This window comes from Dendronephthya gigantea, unplaced genomic scaffold (assembly GCF_004324835.1).
Source record: "Dendronephthya gigantea isolate DGI-Jeju-01 unplaced genomic scaffold, DenGig_1.0 000026F, whole genome shotgun sequence".
NCBI classification, from domain to species: domain Eukaryota; kingdom Metazoa; phylum Cnidaria; class Anthozoa; order Malacalcyonacea; family Nephtheidae; genus Dendronephthya; species Dendronephthya gigantea.
In genome coordinates, this window is record NW_021163036.1 from 2,133,974 (window position 1) to 2,150,529 (window position 16,556).

At 36.2% G+C, this 16,556-nt stretch overlaps 3 protein-coding genes across 4 annotated transcripts; all 3 read left to right on the forward strand.

Annotated features, from left to right (window-relative positions):
* Positions 1-230: 230 nt before the first annotated feature.
* LOC114523157 (epsilon-sarcoglycan-like) lies at positions 231-3,874 on the forward strand. Its single transcript, XM_028544017.1, has 12 exons — positions 231-396; positions 1,293-1,415; positions 1,496-1,638; positions 1,839-1,911; positions 2,079-2,274; positions 2,375-2,507; positions 2,698-2,915; positions 3,021-3,047; positions 3,213-3,356; positions 3,506-3,576; positions 3,657-3,700; positions 3,771-3,874. The coding sequence occupies exons 1-11, from the start codon at positions 351-353 to the stop codon at positions 3,686-3,688; spliced, it is 1,206 nt and encodes a 401-aa protein (XP_028399818.1). The 5' UTR covers positions 231-350; the 3' UTR covers positions 3,689-3,700; positions 3,771-3,874.
* A 92-nt stretch (positions 3,875-3,966) lies between these two features.
* Positions 3,967-7,088, forward strand: LOC114523156 (sodium-dependent glucose transporter 1A-like). Its single transcript, XM_028544016.1, has 3 exons — positions 3,967-4,669; positions 5,146-5,431; positions 5,608-7,088. The coding sequence occupies exons 1-3, from the start codon at positions 4,307-4,309 to the stop codon at positions 6,708-6,710; spliced, it is 1,752 nt and encodes a 583-aa protein (XP_028399817.1). The 5' UTR covers positions 3,967-4,306; the 3' UTR covers positions 6,711-7,088.
* Positions 7,089-7,465: 377 nt separating this feature from the next.
* LOC114523101 lies at positions 7,466-13,725 on the forward strand. 2 transcript variants are annotated; one of them, XM_028543940.1, is made up of 14 exons: positions 7,466-7,663; positions 8,456-8,788; positions 9,059-9,207; positions 9,297-9,465; positions 9,630-9,935; positions 10,164-10,312; positions 10,415-10,592; positions 10,674-10,759; positions 10,931-11,180; positions 11,330-11,447; positions 11,536-11,572; positions 11,731-11,842; positions 12,060-12,155; positions 13,642-13,725. In XM_028543940.1, the coding sequence occupies exons 1-13, from the start codon at positions 7,573-7,575 to the stop codon at positions 12,107-12,109; spliced, it is 2,028 nt and encodes a 675-aa protein (XP_028399741.1). In that variant the 5' UTR covers positions 7,466-7,572; the 3' UTR covers positions 12,110-12,155; positions 13,642-13,725. The 2 variants fall into 2 exon arrangements, with proteins under 2 accessions (XP_028399741.1, XP_028399740.1); XM_028543939.1 differs by lacking the exon at positions 13,642-13,725 and having other exon boundaries at positions 12,060-12,233.
* Positions 13,726-16,556: the final 2,831 nt, after the last annotated feature.

Consider the following 16,556-nt stretch of genomic DNA (forward strand, 5'->3'; position numbering starts at 1 on the left):
CGTCTCGGGGGGCGGTCTCTAACAAGTATATGCATAGAAAATGCCTAAAAAGAAACACGCTTGGAAATTACAAGATTAAACGCCTAAACGTTTTATTTATCTAGTTTTATCTTTGTTCATCTTCACCCGTAGTCTTTTGCTCGCCCCCGCGTCCCCCCCCCGGAGCTCTCCCCGCTCCACGCGTGCACAAAAAATGCAGGCGCGATTATGGTGATAAACAAAACAGATTTTGAGAATATCAGATATTGCAAGTGTGTGTTCGTGATCATTCTGTTCTTACGCTCTGGTCTTTGAAGAACTTGCTTTCTATTGAAACATTTGATCATAAGAAAGACGTTTATTCTCCAACAATGGCCCGGAATGAATTCACCGTACAGTTTTTCGTCGTATTATCAGGTAAATATTTTTTGTAATGTGGTGTTATAGAATTTTACGCCCTATTAATAGTGACTAGCTATTTGCCTATAAACTATAAACTGTCGAACATTTCTTTTCTTTTACTGTAATCTATACTTCTTAATTATATAAGGGATCTTATTTCTAGCCTTATAAATCTAAATTTGCCCTATATCTCGGGAAAACATTTCAAATTAATTCATTATTAGCCGGCAGACTATGTTGAATCTTTCATGCGTGTTAAAACATTCCTCGGTACTATCAACTTGACATCTAACCCATTTAATTTTATTCACTACCCAAATATTTGTACGAACTATTTTTCTCACGCTGAACGTTCCATTCAACTTTATTCTGCAAGAAAGGTTCTATTTCCCACAAAAAGATTCTTTACTCATGCAAAAGATTCTAATTACTTAGTTCCCACACTTGCTACATTTTGGAATAGTTTTGATACATTTTGACATACTTTAGAATACTTTAATGTGACATATTACAGTTCTAAATAAAAAATTGGATTTTAGTACTAAAACTGGCTTTTCTTGATGTATTTAAGCATATTTTTAAGAGGTATGAATATTTCTTTTAGGTATTTATATTGTGTTTTCCTGTTTAAGAATCAGATAATAGGATATACAGTAATTTTGTTACTGGCTTCCATTGCTAATGTGCTTCCAATATGATATCACTGTTTTAATACAATATCACAATATTGTTTTTATCCTGTTTTAATATTCAATCATTCTTAATGGCGGTAACTAAGTGAAATATACCACCTATGATAAATAAGGATTATACAATAGTGTAAAATGAACATTGTTTGATACAGCAAGATAATCTTAATCATACCCCATAGGTTGTATCAAGAAAAATAAGACATGATGTGTTCATTTTAGTTTTAGTTACCTTCGCAAGTGCAGATATTTTTATGAGTAATTTCCTGCCAGTGCTTCAGAGAGGTTACTTTATGAAATATGCACTTGACAAAAAGAAGTTTTCTCCATACAGTGATTTACCAGGTATGTAAATTTCTATCAATCTAATTACTGCGGTATCCTTCTGCTGACAATATTTATATTTTGAAAATATGTTTATCTAGAACGTGAGGTTTCATTTAACTTCACAACTGAGCTAGATTACCCTGAACTACCCTCCTGGCTTTTGCTGGAACAAAGGAGAGCAAGTTCGAAGCCATTTCTTTATGGTGCCCCGGGAAAGTGGGATGAAAGTACTAAACTTGAAGTAAGTGTTTCTTTTCTTTTCTTACCCGTTGCAATTGGTCTGAGCAGTAACTTTACCCTTAATTTGAAGAGGCTTGCTTTTGAAAACCTTTATTTAATAGTTTGCTCATAATAATTTCCACACTTTCCAGTAGCATACTGAAACTTGCGATTCTAGTTGATGCAGATGCACTAAATATTAGTTCATTATTATTAAAACAGATTATAGGCTGGGATAAGGATAATTATACAGTTATCAGGACTGTACAAGATGTAAACATCAATGCTGATAATGGTGAGCACAACACATATGTATATATATAAAATATGAAAGGTCAACCTATTTCCTATGTACATAGTTAAAAATCAACATATATCTACTTCTTCTCTCCAGAAATTGCAACTGCATATGGCCCTGATCTTTAAAATTCATTAACAAAATATTATTTTTAAAATATTAAGATTTTCCAGTGTTCCAAGCTGAATTCTTTATAAAAAACAAGAATTTGGATGAATTTTTGGATAAAGATGAGTACAAAAATATTACTGATATTGTAAAGAAATATTGGTCACCGGATGACCTCGGATCAACAATGGTTATCTCGGCAATTGGTCATGGTGGACGATTTCCTTTACCTGATTCTAACGACCATGAAGGGTATGTACCTATGGGTGTACGTATTAAGATTCTAAATCCAGATTTTTTTGCAATACTTCATAATCATTAATCATTGCAATTTATTCTGTTGTCATCACAGGGTAATTGTGCGTGTTGGTAGTTCTAAGATGTGGCCTGAAGCTAACAGTAGTGTGCTACAACCTGGAAAAGAACCAAGTCATGACTACTTCAAGGACATGGGCTATGAAATCAATTGGTCTCGCTTTAAATGGGTCAGTAAACTTTTATCTTTTAGTTTTGAAATTGGCGCAAAAAAGAGCAAAGTAACAATGAATGAGAGACGATCCTTTCCTGTGGAACGAAAAGCTTTGTCTTAGTGCTGGTTAAAACAGTTAGGTTATTCTGGGTACACCCATAAATAAAGAGGTTGTTAAATTTTTCTAATCGCTATCTTTTTTGTAGGTTGATTTACGTCAAATGAAATCACCGAAAGCTGAACAACAAGCACTCTTGCCTCCTGATAGAATAATCAAAGCAGTCAGTTATTCTCCGCCAGTTTTCGATGAAGATGCGAGAGACTTCGATATTGATTTTATCCTGATAGTGATCATCCCGATAATCATAATTATTATTTTTGTCCTTATTCTCAGTCTCGTCATGTGCTTTGGCCGTGAAGGAAGGTACATTCAATTTTAATGCGATTGCAATGAAAACTATCTGTCATTGAACAATCAAGATCTGAGAGTCTAAGAGTAATTCTAAGCTTAATGTTTTCTTTCATACAGGAAAAAACGAGATGAGCAAACGCCAAAGTAAGTTGCTACCATTACGTAGAGCGGTTGTTTTCAAAGTCGGAGTCAATAATAAATGGAAACCTAATCTTTCCAGAAGAACAACAGTAAATGATTCGCAACAGTTTGAATGATTCGCAAAGTAATAGCCACGCAGTGACTATCTTTGTCTTTTATTGTTCCTAGTTTGAAACTGACGCACCATCACAATATACAAAGATCAACCTTGCGTCTGCGTGAACTGTCAAAACCAAGAGAAAAAGATAGCCCTCCCCACCCTGGTTCTGAAGACCCTTCACGGCCACCGCATGCCCATGGTGAATATGTCAGGTTAGCAATACTGGACTATAATTTGCAATGCTGTTTCAATAGTTTTTATACCTCCTGTTACCTAGTTTTTCATTTCAAAGAAGAACTGTTTAGGTCTAGATGTAATGGAACAGTTTCCATGCTTAGTAAAGTTAATAACGCTAATTTAGACTTGCTGATGATGATGATGATCGCACTGATGGTCGAAATGCTCCACCACCATATCGAATGCCACCTGGAGGTAAGTAGTCCAATAGTGACTGGTGGTTACCAATAATTCCAAAGTCTTCACTCACAACATAATAAAATTTATTTCTCCAGCTGCTGGGCCAGGACAAGCTCAGCAAGTCTGACAGCTGCTAATGGTTAGTTATTCTTTCAATATTAACCTCAAATTTCAAAATAAAATAACATTTAAAAATATCTTTCTTTTAGAACCAAGTGTTGATGCAAGTCGATTATATTTAAAGTTTTTTTTTATATTGAACATCACGTATCTGCTTATAGCTTTAGTTTTAATATAATTTTTTAGTCTCCAATTTGTCTGTTCAGTTTTGTTCTGTCCATATCTTTCACTTTGTCTTCACAAGAAAACCTGATGCCAAAAACCTACATAAATCATAATAATTTTTCTGACAATTCTCATTCATATCAATCAAAAGCATTTTGCTGTATCCAATCGCTACTCTTCAAGAGTAAACCATAAACCAGTATATTCAACCCTGATTACTCTGGTCAAGTACCATGACTATCATGGTACCCTGATGGTACCATAATCAGATCTTTTGAATGATTGAAATTTGGGAAGTTAACGGAAATACGTCATAATTATTTATCGCATGTGAAGTTTAATTTTGATGGTCGATTAAAAAACAGAAATTCACGATTTGAACAACGTTTTCTTTGTTTATGTATATATTTTGGTTAAAATATCGCTACAGAATAATCGCGGAGTCCTCCAAACATTATAAATGCATAAAGTAGCCAAATATAAAAGGCAAAAAAAATCATCAGAAGTCTTGCCCGAAATTCTGCGTTCAGATGAGTCGGAAGACGACCTTGTCGAGTTCATCAATAATTCTTTCCCTATAAATGGCCCAGCTGGGGCGAACAACAGCAAGAAAAGAAACAAAGGCAATGTAAGATCCAATGACGAAGAATCCAGTCTGCAAGAAATAGATTTAAGTGGAGGAAATGCGCAGACAAGCTCAACAGGATCTAATGTGTACGACTTGTCAAGTAATGGGGACTCTATTATCTTGGGTGACAAACCCAGAAGTGCGAGATCACGATTATGCATTGCATTTGGACTGTTTGTTTCGTTTTTCGCCTTGGTACGTTTCATACATGTTGTAAAATGTTTTTGTTTAATAATGGGAGTTCTATTGTAAAAGTATTTAAAAATTATCCTCGCAATCATGTGACTTCTCCGGAATGACAGCCAGGCAATCAAACAACTTCAGTGATGATTTTTGGCACAAACAACTTTTCAAAAAGTAATCTTTATTGGTGAAATGTCACTTCTGAGTGTGGCCCCTGTTTCTTTCCAACCACAATATAATTTCAAAGATTTCATTCCTTTTTGAAAACATTTCTTTTCTATGCTGTCAGGGGAAGAATAGTGTGAAAGATTTTTAAGCACTGTTTACACTATACACAATTTATTGGCACAGCACAGCTGAAAGTGATACCTCTATGCAATATTACCGATAAAATTGGTATATGGCACCAACTTTAGACATCCTAGCTGTGCCCAAAAGCAGATGCTTTAGCCTACAATAATGACATTTATAAATGTTTTATTTTATAGGGTATAGCTGTAGCAATGCTTGGTCCAAGTTTATTGGATCTAAAAGATCAAGTAGATACCTCATTTCAGAGCATGTCATGGATTTTCACATTTCGTTCAATTGGATATCTTCTAGGATCAGTCATAGCTGGATGGCTTATTGATAAATGGAATTGTTACCTAGTGTTGGCAGGATCATGTTTTATTGCATCAATTTGTTTGGTCATTATACCACTGACTAGGTCATTTTTTGTTCTAATCATAACAGTTGTATGCCAAGGATTAGCTCTTGGATCTCTTGACACAGGTAAGGTTGGGTATACCAGATATTTCTGGTCTATTAGTATATTTTTTTAGACACCAGTACTGATGAGATTGTATTTAAATGCATTTAAGAGATGGAGAATATTTTACAGTTATTTACTACAGTTATTTATCTTACCAGTATGGATTCTTCTTTACCTTCCTCATAATGTGTTTCAGGTGGAAATGTATTAATACTCAATCTATATGGCAAGAATTCTGATGCTCAAATGCAGGGACTACATGCAATGTTTGGCCTTGGCGCATTCATCTCTCCATTACTTGTTGGACCCTTCCTAACGACGGCAGCATCAGCTGTAAGCCCTCAGCAGAACATGACCAATCTCACATCCCCTAACATCACATTATATCCCAACTTCACCCAGGGAAAAAATGATAGTGACTACTTGAAAAGCAACAGCCAAGACATCAATGGCTCACTACAATATCCTTATATCATATCAATGTTGTTTTTTGTCATGCCTATAATAACTTTTGTTGGAGCAGCCTTCCGAGACAATGGCCGTAGTCAACAGGGGCGAGCTCAGGCAAGAGAACAAGCGCCCACTAGCGACCTACGTGCATACCGAGGTTTTACACTTGTCTTGCTCTTTCTATTTCTATTGTTGTATGTTGGACTTGAAGTTGCTATTGGTGGTCTCATTTTCAGCTATTCCTATGCACATGGTATTTTGAAGTCAAAAAGACTCGCTGCTTATCTGACTTCAACTTTTTGGGGTAGTTTTTGTGCTGGAAGGTTTTTAAGCATACCATTGTCATTGTATGTTAGAGCTTATCGTATTTTAATCATGGATTTGGTAGGATGTACAATCGGTGCGTCTATCTTAGTATTTTTGGCCAGGTTTGTTCATGTTTGGTTATGGGTTGGTGCTAGTCTACTGGGCCTTAGTATGGCTGCAGTTTTTCCCTCAACAATGACCTGGGCAGAAAGTTTCATGCATATTTCTGGAAGAACTGCGTCAGTCTTAGTCGTGGGTGCCTCGTTCGGTGAAATGACAATACCATTGGTTGTTGGAACTTTGATGAATCACAAGGGCGCTGACGTGTTTGTAGAAGCCATTTTCGTGATCATAGTTTTGACGATAATTGTATTTATCGTGACTTCGGTACTGGCAAGAAGACAAAAACAAGAACAGGTCAATGATTTTGGCATTCATTACCGGAGAAGCACAGAACAGTCGAATCATAATATATTCTCGAAGGGAGATGAAATAGTCCAGCTTTTGGAAGATAGTTCCGAGATATTTTCAGTTGAGAATTAAAGATTGTAATAAGAGACATGAAGTTCGTTGTTGGATAAACTTGATCCTAAAAATTACTATTAGTTAATTACTATGAGTTGATCTTAGTTGCGATTGTTACACTATACCTGACCACAGAACAAGAGCTGTTTCTGAGGTGACTTGTTTTTACCACTTGTTGCCTCCAAAACTCTCGAGACGTCATTCAAAGTTAGATCAATGATATTTGATTATCATAGGACAGTCCCACCATCATTTGACTGGCAAGAGGATTTTCTTCAAAAAAACTTTGCTATTTTTTACGCTTGACAACACGACAGACCACAATACTTCTTGGTAATTCTGGGAAATGTATTTAGATCTCTAAAATCAAATTGTTAAATAATATATATTGTGATATAGAATAAAGAAAACCATATTTTTTTACTTACTTCAGTATCTTTCGTGATATATCAACGACAACGATGTTATAATATTCTTGTATGTTTGCATTGTGACAGTCGATAAGTAATTTAGCTTGTAGGTACACCACGTAAGTATTTAATACTGCAAAAATTTATTGCAGAAATTTATTCCAGTATTAAATACTTATGTAGTGTACCTACAAGTAAATTACTTATAGACAACGATGTTGTTCTTATGGTATTTCACCGAAGAGCGTTTTATGGGTCGACCTTTTTCAATCTCTTTGTGTCATCCGACCAATATGCAAAGCAGAAACTTTCACATGTTGTTTTAGTTAACGAAAGCGTTCAGGCAGGTACGCTTTAGGAAAACCTGCTGGTGTTGAAAACATTAGCGGCCGTGAACAAACGAAATTCTAGAATGCTATCACAGCATGTAGCTATATTATTGAGCAAATCTCGATGTTTTTGCGAACAATATGCCTCGTCCCTTGTTATTATTCATAAACTATGTATTTCTGTTGTTTTCCAGCAAAACTACGTTTTGTTTCTGCAGGACGGAGAGAACAAGTAAGTCTTCTTTACGTATGTCGAATTTTATTCTGTTTACCCACTAATTTGGTTCGACATTTCAATTTACAATTTCAAAGTCTTCCGCAATCATCATCCAGTTGCGTCGGGCTCATGCAATAAAATAACAAAAAAAGTCTGCGTTGTACTAGAATTTATATGCGTTAATTGTCGGAAACCAGTGTATCTTTTCTTTGTCCATCCGTAAACCAAACTAAAATAGCACTTTATGTGAACAAAAATGTGTTTTTTGCAATTATTTTGTTCATTGTCAATCAGAACTTGAATAAGTCTTATACGTTCGATAGTTATTCGCTTGAAAACGGCGGACGGGAACAGCCTATTTGTTTTGTTTTGAAAACGTTCATCGTAAATATAAACAGTAAATAATGTTCAAAATAAGAAATAATCCTTGAATTTGGAAAGATTTTAGGCGATGCCGGAAGATTGATGACCGCATGCGGAATATGTACGCGCGCATTTAATGGTAATTAGAGATACGATATGAGTTTAGCATCCAAACTATGATCCTTAAGGCAACAACCGTAAGCTAAATAATTATATTCCTGCACCAAAGTTTCCGTGTGATAGCCATAGGGGAATTTTTTACTGATATTGATAGAGACCCAGCATGTGATTTAGACCCATCTCGCCTGGCCTGGCCTGCAATGCTTCGGCTGCTCGGCTGATCACCATGAGGTTTGAAGCTATGACGCAGTTCACCGCATGTATTGTTTGTCACAGCACAAAGTCTTGTGTATAATATTACGATACCACTTCTCTTTCTTCAAGCTTATTCTTGTGATGGTAAAAACTGCAGCTCCTGCAAGATCACGGATATAGTAACGAATAACATGAACACAACAATCTACTGGTCATCAAAATATTCGCATAATGATACAACAGTAAAGTATTCTCTGCAGTATAATTATGATTACAGCGAAAATTGGACTTCTGTGCCTTGCCCAAGCCCGCAATGGCATAACGACAGCGGCAAGATGAGCTGTGGATTATTGACATGCGCGACAGCAAGAGAAGAGTATTACGACGTACGCGTAAAGGCTGATACGAATTCAGCAGAGGGCTTTGTTACGCAATGTTCTGTGTTCAACCCAGTTGAGACAAGTAAGTGTGTACAGTTTGTTTTGGAAAAGCTCAGTAGCCTAAAAACAGAGATCAGCACTTCTCCTGCACAAGATCATCCTTACTGGACCTCAATGACTAGGAGGAACAGTTTAGAACTGATAGAGCTATCCATTATAAATAAAGGTAGCTTAGTTTAGATTTCCTCCTGTAGTAACACTGGACCAATAAGAAATGATCCATACTGGACCTCTCGAAGGAGACCTCTATGTCGAACAGTAAGATATACTAACGATTTCATATTTCCTCTAGATATCCCGTCTCCAATTAATGATGTGAATGTCACAAGGAATTCTTCAAAGTTAACAAAAATTAGTTGGAGACTTCCGAAAAATTTTTGCGCCAAATCAAAATACTGCATGAAATTTCTATATCACAAAGAAAGAGCGGCAAAAAATGAGGTAAATTCGGACGAAAATGACCGAAACACGGAATTTTTGGTGGAATATTTTGTCAACCTGAAGCATCTTTTTTATTTGGTTTTCTCTAGTCTCTTATTGTTTCGTCACAAAAAATGAATTCAACGTTTTTGTCTGGTCTGGATTCTTGTGCGATTTATTTCTTTTATCTTGCTGTCCATAAAGAACATCTTTGCTTCAGCACGATCGCCATTCTTTGGACAACCGGACCTTTTATTTTGCGCCCCCTGGCTTCCCAAAGTAAGTAAATGTAAATTGTCTTTCCTAAAACCGTGGTATAAGATAGTATCTTACTACTTTATAATACTTTAATGCATCTAATATCATTAAACTAAACCTAAAACCTAAGTCTTATACCATTAAATAAGTACTGGTAGTAACAAACCCAAACTCTTTATTATTAGATCCTGTTGTATACAACACTTCAAATGCTTTACGTGTTTTAAACTTCAACACAACTGTACATTGGAGGCAACCACAAACCTGCTCATTGGAATCATCGCAATTCAGCGTATTTTACAGATTAGATGGATCACAGCCAAACTGGACGAGATCAACATGCACGATTAAGAAAGACATAAACAATTTGTTTAGTTGCGAGTTTCTGACATGCGCAATTGCAAAGGATCAAAGCTATAACGTTCAAGTGAGGGTGAGAGGATCAAGTGGAAGACCTGAAAATATTATTTATTTTCAACCATCACTTGAAAGTATGTCTTTGTTTATAAAAACTTTGTAGTTGGGGGGAGGGGAGGGAGGGGTGTGTTGTCCTACATGCAGTTATTTCATTGCAATTATCTTAGTAGCTAAAGAATTGCCGATTGAGACCTATGCTCTCAACGGAACTTGTAAAATACTGACTTAAAGAACGCCGTTACGTTTCCCCGTAAAATGATAATAGAGGATTTTGACAATCGAATGAATCTTATTCTTCTTAGATATTCCAAATAAAATATCAGATATCGATGTCGCTGCGTTATCATCAACGTCTTTGCGTGTGACCTGGAAACTAGAACCACACTTTTGCAGAAAATTTTCTTACTGTTTGTTTTTTCTCTATCATGGCGACTCAAATCCAAAAAACAAGGTATCCTTTTTTAAAATTTATCATTTGAGCTTCAACAAAAAAAGAATGTCGTTGAAAGCTCTGAAGGCCAGGCACCGCAATAAAATATCTTATCCTTTTTAGTCCATAGAGGTTTCATATCCAGAACAAAGTCCACAATCAATTGTTGTTCGCAATCTTCTCCCCTACTCGAAGCAATACTTCTTTGCCGTCACATTTCGTCCTCGCCTGGGTTGTCGCTATGAAGCTGACCTTTCCCACGGTCCAACTGGACCGTTCACCGGGAGGACTCTTGAAGACGGTTGGTTATTTCTGACACTTGCGCAGTGATTACTGCATGGATGTCAGCTCAGCAATTGAATGATATCATTTTTTGTTCTAGTGCCATCCAGTCCTCCTATATTAATATGCAGTTTGTGTGACGTCATCGTACGTGGCAGGACCCGGGCTGGAGCAGTACGGTGGAAGGTAAGACGTTTTTTTTACACAGGAACTTCGACCATAGGTCATTTTCAGGTAGATTAAGCACATTTAAACCATGCACGAGACAGTTTATTGCCTTACCAACCGTCTGGTGGTCAGAATTCTGTAAAGAACTCGATCAATTTTGTGATTTCAGCTTTCTTTGTCTATTTTTAGTTGCCTCCAAAGAACAAATGGAATGGTCTTCCTCGGGTATTCGTCATCCAATGGCAGCAAAAAACAAACGGAAATTTCTCTGTACAAAAATGGAACAACAAGACGATTTTTGGGAGTCTTGCTGAAGAGGGAAACCTCACCGAGATTTTCGTTGATAAAGAATATGTCGTTCGGGTGAGAATGTGCAATGGCAGGGAATTATGTAGCAGGTTTAGCAAAGAAATGGCTATAGAAATTTTAAAGACAGAAGGCAAGTGCGAAATCAACGTATAACAAACTCTTTGATTTCCGCAGTCTGATCGGCATTCGTTTTTTGAAAATTTTTGAGCCAAACATTGATGGTATCAACAAAACTGCTCTTGTTTAGGACAATTAAAATGAAGACGTTTATTCTTATAGGTTCCGAATCAAAAACCTCGCACTCTAAAACTCTTGCAATTTCACTGGGTGTTTTATTCTCCGTAGTTATTGTAATTTGTCTTTGTGGGATAATTTATCTCAAACAGAAAAAAATCAGGTGAGTTACAGCAGCAGGATGGCAAATGTCTTAGAATGATGAAATTCGGATGAAATGTTAGTCTGCATGTTATCCCGTATAATTTTAGGTTTCAACAAGTATCAAGTACACACGCTCCTGTGCAGGTAGTTAATGTTCTTATTATACAAACGCAGACTCTGACTCCAAGGAAAGAACATCTCTTCTTGATTCAGTAAACCGTGAAGGATGACAAACCCTAAACTAAATTTCTAGATTCACCGCGTGTTAAGCCTTTGCTAACTTCTTTTCTTTGTAACATTAGCTACCTAGTCTGGAGTGTCTATCATATGAAAACATCGCCGGTTCAATGTCAAAACCAACTTATTCGCAACTCAGTCCTACTGACGAATGTTATGGACTAGAGGAAACACCGGGTAAAAATATAAGTCATTTTCATTACTTACAGACGGTGCTTCTTTCCCATCCCTGCCTCAATGGGTTGAGATACAGAGCTACTTGCTATTGATTCACAGCCTCCCCCCCCTTTCCTCATCAAGAAAAAATGGCATTGCAGCAGCAATATACTAAATATGTGTTAGAGGTTGGAATTAAGCAACATGTTTATCAAAACGTCTAATTTAATATCCACAGATACAAAATCTGCTAACATGGACCATACAACGGAGGAAGATAAATGCTAGAAGTCTGGAAATGAACACAGACCTTTTTCTAAAGAAAGTTTATTTTGTAAGTTTTTATTGTTTGTAGAATAGAGTCTAGTTAGTTTATTATAGTTATAACTATACTATGTGTCAATCTGTAACGCTGCTGTTAAATTGCTAAAGAATGTAATTGACAAGTAGATTTAACTGAAGTTTATAAATATATAAATATAATAATGTTTGAAATACAGAAGGTATAATCCTGGTTTCAATCCCAGCCCAGACCCCCTGAAACCTTATAAAGGAATAGATTTACGAGGATTAAAATTGCAAGCTTGAAATCCTGTCTCCTCCACTTGACCTTACCCTTTGTAAAAAGTAATTGTTTTTTTCCCAATAAATAACGATATGAGTACATGACGACATCTTCGCATCAGCAATGTCACAATTATCCCTATTGGAAAACCAACTACAAAAGCTTGAATATTCTAAGCAGGAGAACAGGTATATCCATAGCTATTTGGTACAGAGAAACTGGAATATTCCATGATTCAAAGAAGGCTCTTTGATTTAGATACGTCCGGGAAAACATGCGGTCACTACAGTTAATCTGACAATTAAATAATACGCCAACTGTATTTAGATTCACGTCAATTATTGCCGATAAGAAAGAATTTCAAACTTTCGATTTTTATTTTTTTAAAAACCAATTGTCGTCTATAAAATTGTCGTCTATAAAATAAGCTGTTTACGTATTATGTTACTATGTTTTCTTCTTTTGTATTTCATATATGCCGAACCATATTTCTAAGAATGAAACGCTTGTTTTGATAAACTCGGACGAGCAGTTACGAAATTTCCTAATAGATTAATCAGCTATTTCCTGACGATCATCGCCTTAGAATTAAAAAGAATTGAAATTCCATCATATTGTTTTTCATTTAAGATGTTTATTTTACTAAAGCCGCTTGAGCTTCCGTGCTGAGAGAAACTTCTGCTAGAGTTATTATCATAATAATTGGCGCAAAACAATAATATTCGAACGAAACACAATATGTAATTCATGGTTTCAAAGAATTTTGTGCAATAAGTAACCTCCTATCACGAAAAGATACGTTGCGAACTTGCGATTGTGAATATCCCACAGTTTGAATGTCTTAAAATATCACGTTTCTTTAATTACTCCTTATTAAAAATCAGATTATACACCTTCCATTCCATGCTGTTGAATGATATTGTCTGGATATTGCATGAGTAAAATAAATAACACATCGTTGACCATCATCGCAGAGCAACAAATTACCGGTGAGCTTAAATTAATGTTTATTATACTCGTATTCTTCATTTATATTTACTAAATTCAACGTATGGCGTTGCTAGTGGCGCTGAACATTTATTGAAATTATTTTCTAGGACACCTCAAAGGCAGGACCACTATTGATATTTTCACTTTTCAGGTAATTCCGGCGCGGATACGTACAATACCACACATTACCATAGGTGTTTAATGATTACATCATGCTTTATACCATAGGTGTACAAATTGCATACTTCTTTGTTTTCTGACTCAGATATACCTAACCAGATATAACGTGATAAAGATGCATCGAGTTTTTCTGGTCGAAGTTTGGTTACTCTTCTCGTTGTTCACCCATTCTTCTCAGGCAAAGCCGATAAATTGCGCATACTTGCAGAGTAAAGGTGAATATATATCTAGTTTTGCCCCTAAAGATGTATATTCTTGTAATTGCTCAGTAAAGTTCTTTTACTTCAGATTTTATCCCGTACTAACACTTGAGTAAAAAAGGTTTCTAGAGGGAACAGTTTTGAACTGACAGAGGGATCTAGAAAAATAATGTCAGTAAAATTTTAGTCTCTTGTAACATTGGATCAATAAGAGATGATCCTTACTGAACCTTTATAGGAAGAACAGTTTAGAACTGATAGAGCTGTCCTGTGTAAATAAAGTTAGTTTAGTTTAGGTTTCCTCCTGTAGTAACACTGGATCAATAAGAGATGATCCTTGCTGGATCTCTTGAAAGAACAGTTTAGAACTGATAGAGCTATCCAGTATAAATAAAGTTAGTTTAGTTTAGGTTTCATCCTGTAGTAACACTGGATCATTAGGATCAATAAGAGACGACCCTTGCTAGTCTTCTATATAGGAAGAACTGATAGAGCTGTCCAGTATAAATAACGTTACTTTAGTTCAGTTTTCCTTCGTACAAGATCAATCATTTATTGAAAATACGCAGACAAAGTCAAGTGTTTTAATTATGTCATTCATGTGACAATTGTTCATCTATCGTCAGTTACGGAACATTCGTGTTGGAAATCGACCACAAAAATTCACGCTATGCACGAGGTCGTGATATCAAAAGTCGGCTTCTTTAAAGAATGTTGCCAGTTTGATATTTCCTTATGTTTCTAATGCTTTGGCTGTTCTGATGTACTATCAAAATAGACGAAGCAAAGAAGAAATAATTACCATCAAATTACATTCTGATATTCTAGTTCCCAATCCTGAATTGACGTACATGCTGACGGGACAAATGAACGTGACTTGGCAGCAAGAAAAGACCGCTGCCTACAACTACACGGCTCATATTTGTAGCACCTCACTGATGTCACTCTCAATTAGTGCCAACCCGAACTTCTGCCGACCGTTCCAACCGATAAACGGCTGCTTCCAGAGGAGCTCGTCATCACATTCCAATATTCGTCAATGTAACACACAAGTGTTCCAATATTCTGAGTATTCTGTGTATCTGAGCGCCAGCTACCAAGGATGTCAGTTGCGTGGAAAAATAGTGAAAATCAAACCCAGATTAAGCAGTGAGTAATGCGGGGGATGTGAATATAGGAGATGGGCTGGGACCGCTGGTATAACTTGATATACCTGGTCGTAACACATGAAGATCAAGAATTTGGTTCCACTCTAAACTGCATGCCATCAGTGGTTTGTGACAGGGCAAGCTGAACAAATTTGCATAGTTTTAAGTTTTTGTCTGAAAACACATGCATGGAAGGAAACAATTCCACCAAAGATTCTGTGATGAGCTACTTTCTAGAAAGAAAGAGTTTTTTTCATTTGTTTAAAAGGGGGCTCAGTTTAGGTATAGTTTACCACTTTATCATGGAGATATGAACTTTCTTTAGTTGCTCATCCTGATCCTGTATCGAAGTTGAATGTTTACAGCGACCAAAAGAATGTTTTGTTTATTGAATGGACGAAAGCAAAACCGCAAGAAGTTAATTTTATGTATTCACTTCGATGCCAACTGGTACGATATTTGTTCCAACTTGTATGATTAACGCCTGGTGCAGTTTTCCTCCAACATCCCACATGTTGACAGCATCTTTTAATCCATGCCTGCCAACGTGTTTAGATCAATGCAACAAGCAAGCATTTGTGCTGTATTCGAGTACGTCTGCCCTATGGTATTTCTCGATATTACTCTGAAGTCTGCAAAACAAGTCAGAATATTCAAGGTATCCAATATCCAATGTGAGGTCATTAATTAAACTTGTTTCCTATCGTTTTTCAAAATTTCAAAATTATTTTTTCCTCAGTGTTAGCCTGGACGATTCGATGTGGAGATACACACGAGTGTAAAAAAGCTGAAGTCAACAACCTGAATGATTTTGTGGGTCGATTAACGGTAATATGGCTTCTATATTTTGACAAAGTTCAATCTTTACAATTGAATTACCCAATTGCTGATCGAGAGAGTACCTTACTATAAGTACGCGCAAGATACACAAACGAGCATCATTACAGGTGCAACAACACAGAACCTGCTTTATTTTTCTGCTTATCCCCGCCGGAAACAACGTGGGTGATAATACACGTAATAATACGCTAATATCTTTTCCTACAAAATGGTATAATCAAATTACTCTTATCCGCTTTTTCACACTGCAGACTGACGGCAGTAACTGGCCGCATTCCCCACCTGGAGTGATCCTTCAAGTAGAAGAAAAACAGTGAAATATTAGATTTCAGAATATTACCAAGAAATTCCTCATTTGATTTTTAAGCAAATCAATCAAATTATAGGTATTCCAATACAACCAGTATATATTCATTTGCGAAAGATGATTGATAGATTAAACATGGTGATTGTGAAAAAAATTTTTGTATATTATCTGAGTAATGTTTAATCAGCAATTTTATTTTCCCCTACATAAGAACTATGTGATCAAAATAAAAAGTTCCCTAAAGTACCTGATCTGAGTTCGATCATTAATATTTATAAATCATAATTAGTATTAGTTTTTTGCCTCGTAAATATCAGGAAACAATTTTGACAAACGTTATTTCTACCAACATAGAACAAAAATTACCCCCTGCGTTTTTTTCCTTTACCCTCCGGCAAAAAAAACAATGAAAGGACCGGAAATACACTTGGGTCGGAACCTTTGAATGTAGTGATCGCACATGTGACATTACGCATGTGTTCCGTCATCGTCCTAGTCAGTCGAT

Bases quoted from the DNA above. Each gene is read 5' to 3' on its own strand.
- LOC114523157 (XM_028544017.1), top strand. From the start codon at position 351: ATGGCCCGGAATGAATTCACCGTACAGTTTTTCGTCGTATTATCAG. The intron at 397-1,292 runs GTAAATATTTTT...TGTTCATTTTAG, and splicing joins GTTTTTCGTCGTATTATCAG to TTTTAGTTACCTTCGCAAGT. The intron at 1,639-1,838 runs GTAAGTGTTTCT...TTATTAAAACAG, and splicing joins ATGAAAGTACTAAACTTGAA to ATTATAGGCTGGGATAAGGA.
- LOC114523156 (XM_028544016.1), top strand. From the start codon at position 4,307: ATGCATAAAGTAGCCAAATATAAAAGGCAAAAAAAATCATCAGAAGTC. The intron at 4,670-5,145 runs GTACGTTTCATA...TTTATTTTATAG, and splicing joins TTGTTTCGTTTTTCGCCTTG to GGTATAGCTGTAGCAATGCT. The intron at 5,432-5,607 runs GTAAGGTTGGGT...AATGTGTTTCAG, and splicing joins TCTTGGATCTCTTGACACAG to GTGGAAATGTATTAATACTC.
- LOC114523101 (XM_028543940.1), top strand. From the start codon at position 7,573: ATGCCTCGTCCCTTGTTATTATTCATAAACTATGTATTTCTGTTGTTT. The intron at 10,313-10,414 runs GTATCCTTTTTT...TATCCTTTTTAG, and splicing joins ACTCAAATCCAAAAAACAAG to TCCATAGAGGTTTCATATCC. The intron at 11,448-11,535 runs GTGAGTTACAGC...GTATAATTTTAG, and splicing joins CTCAAACAGAAAAAAATCAG to GTTTCAACAAGTATCAAGTA.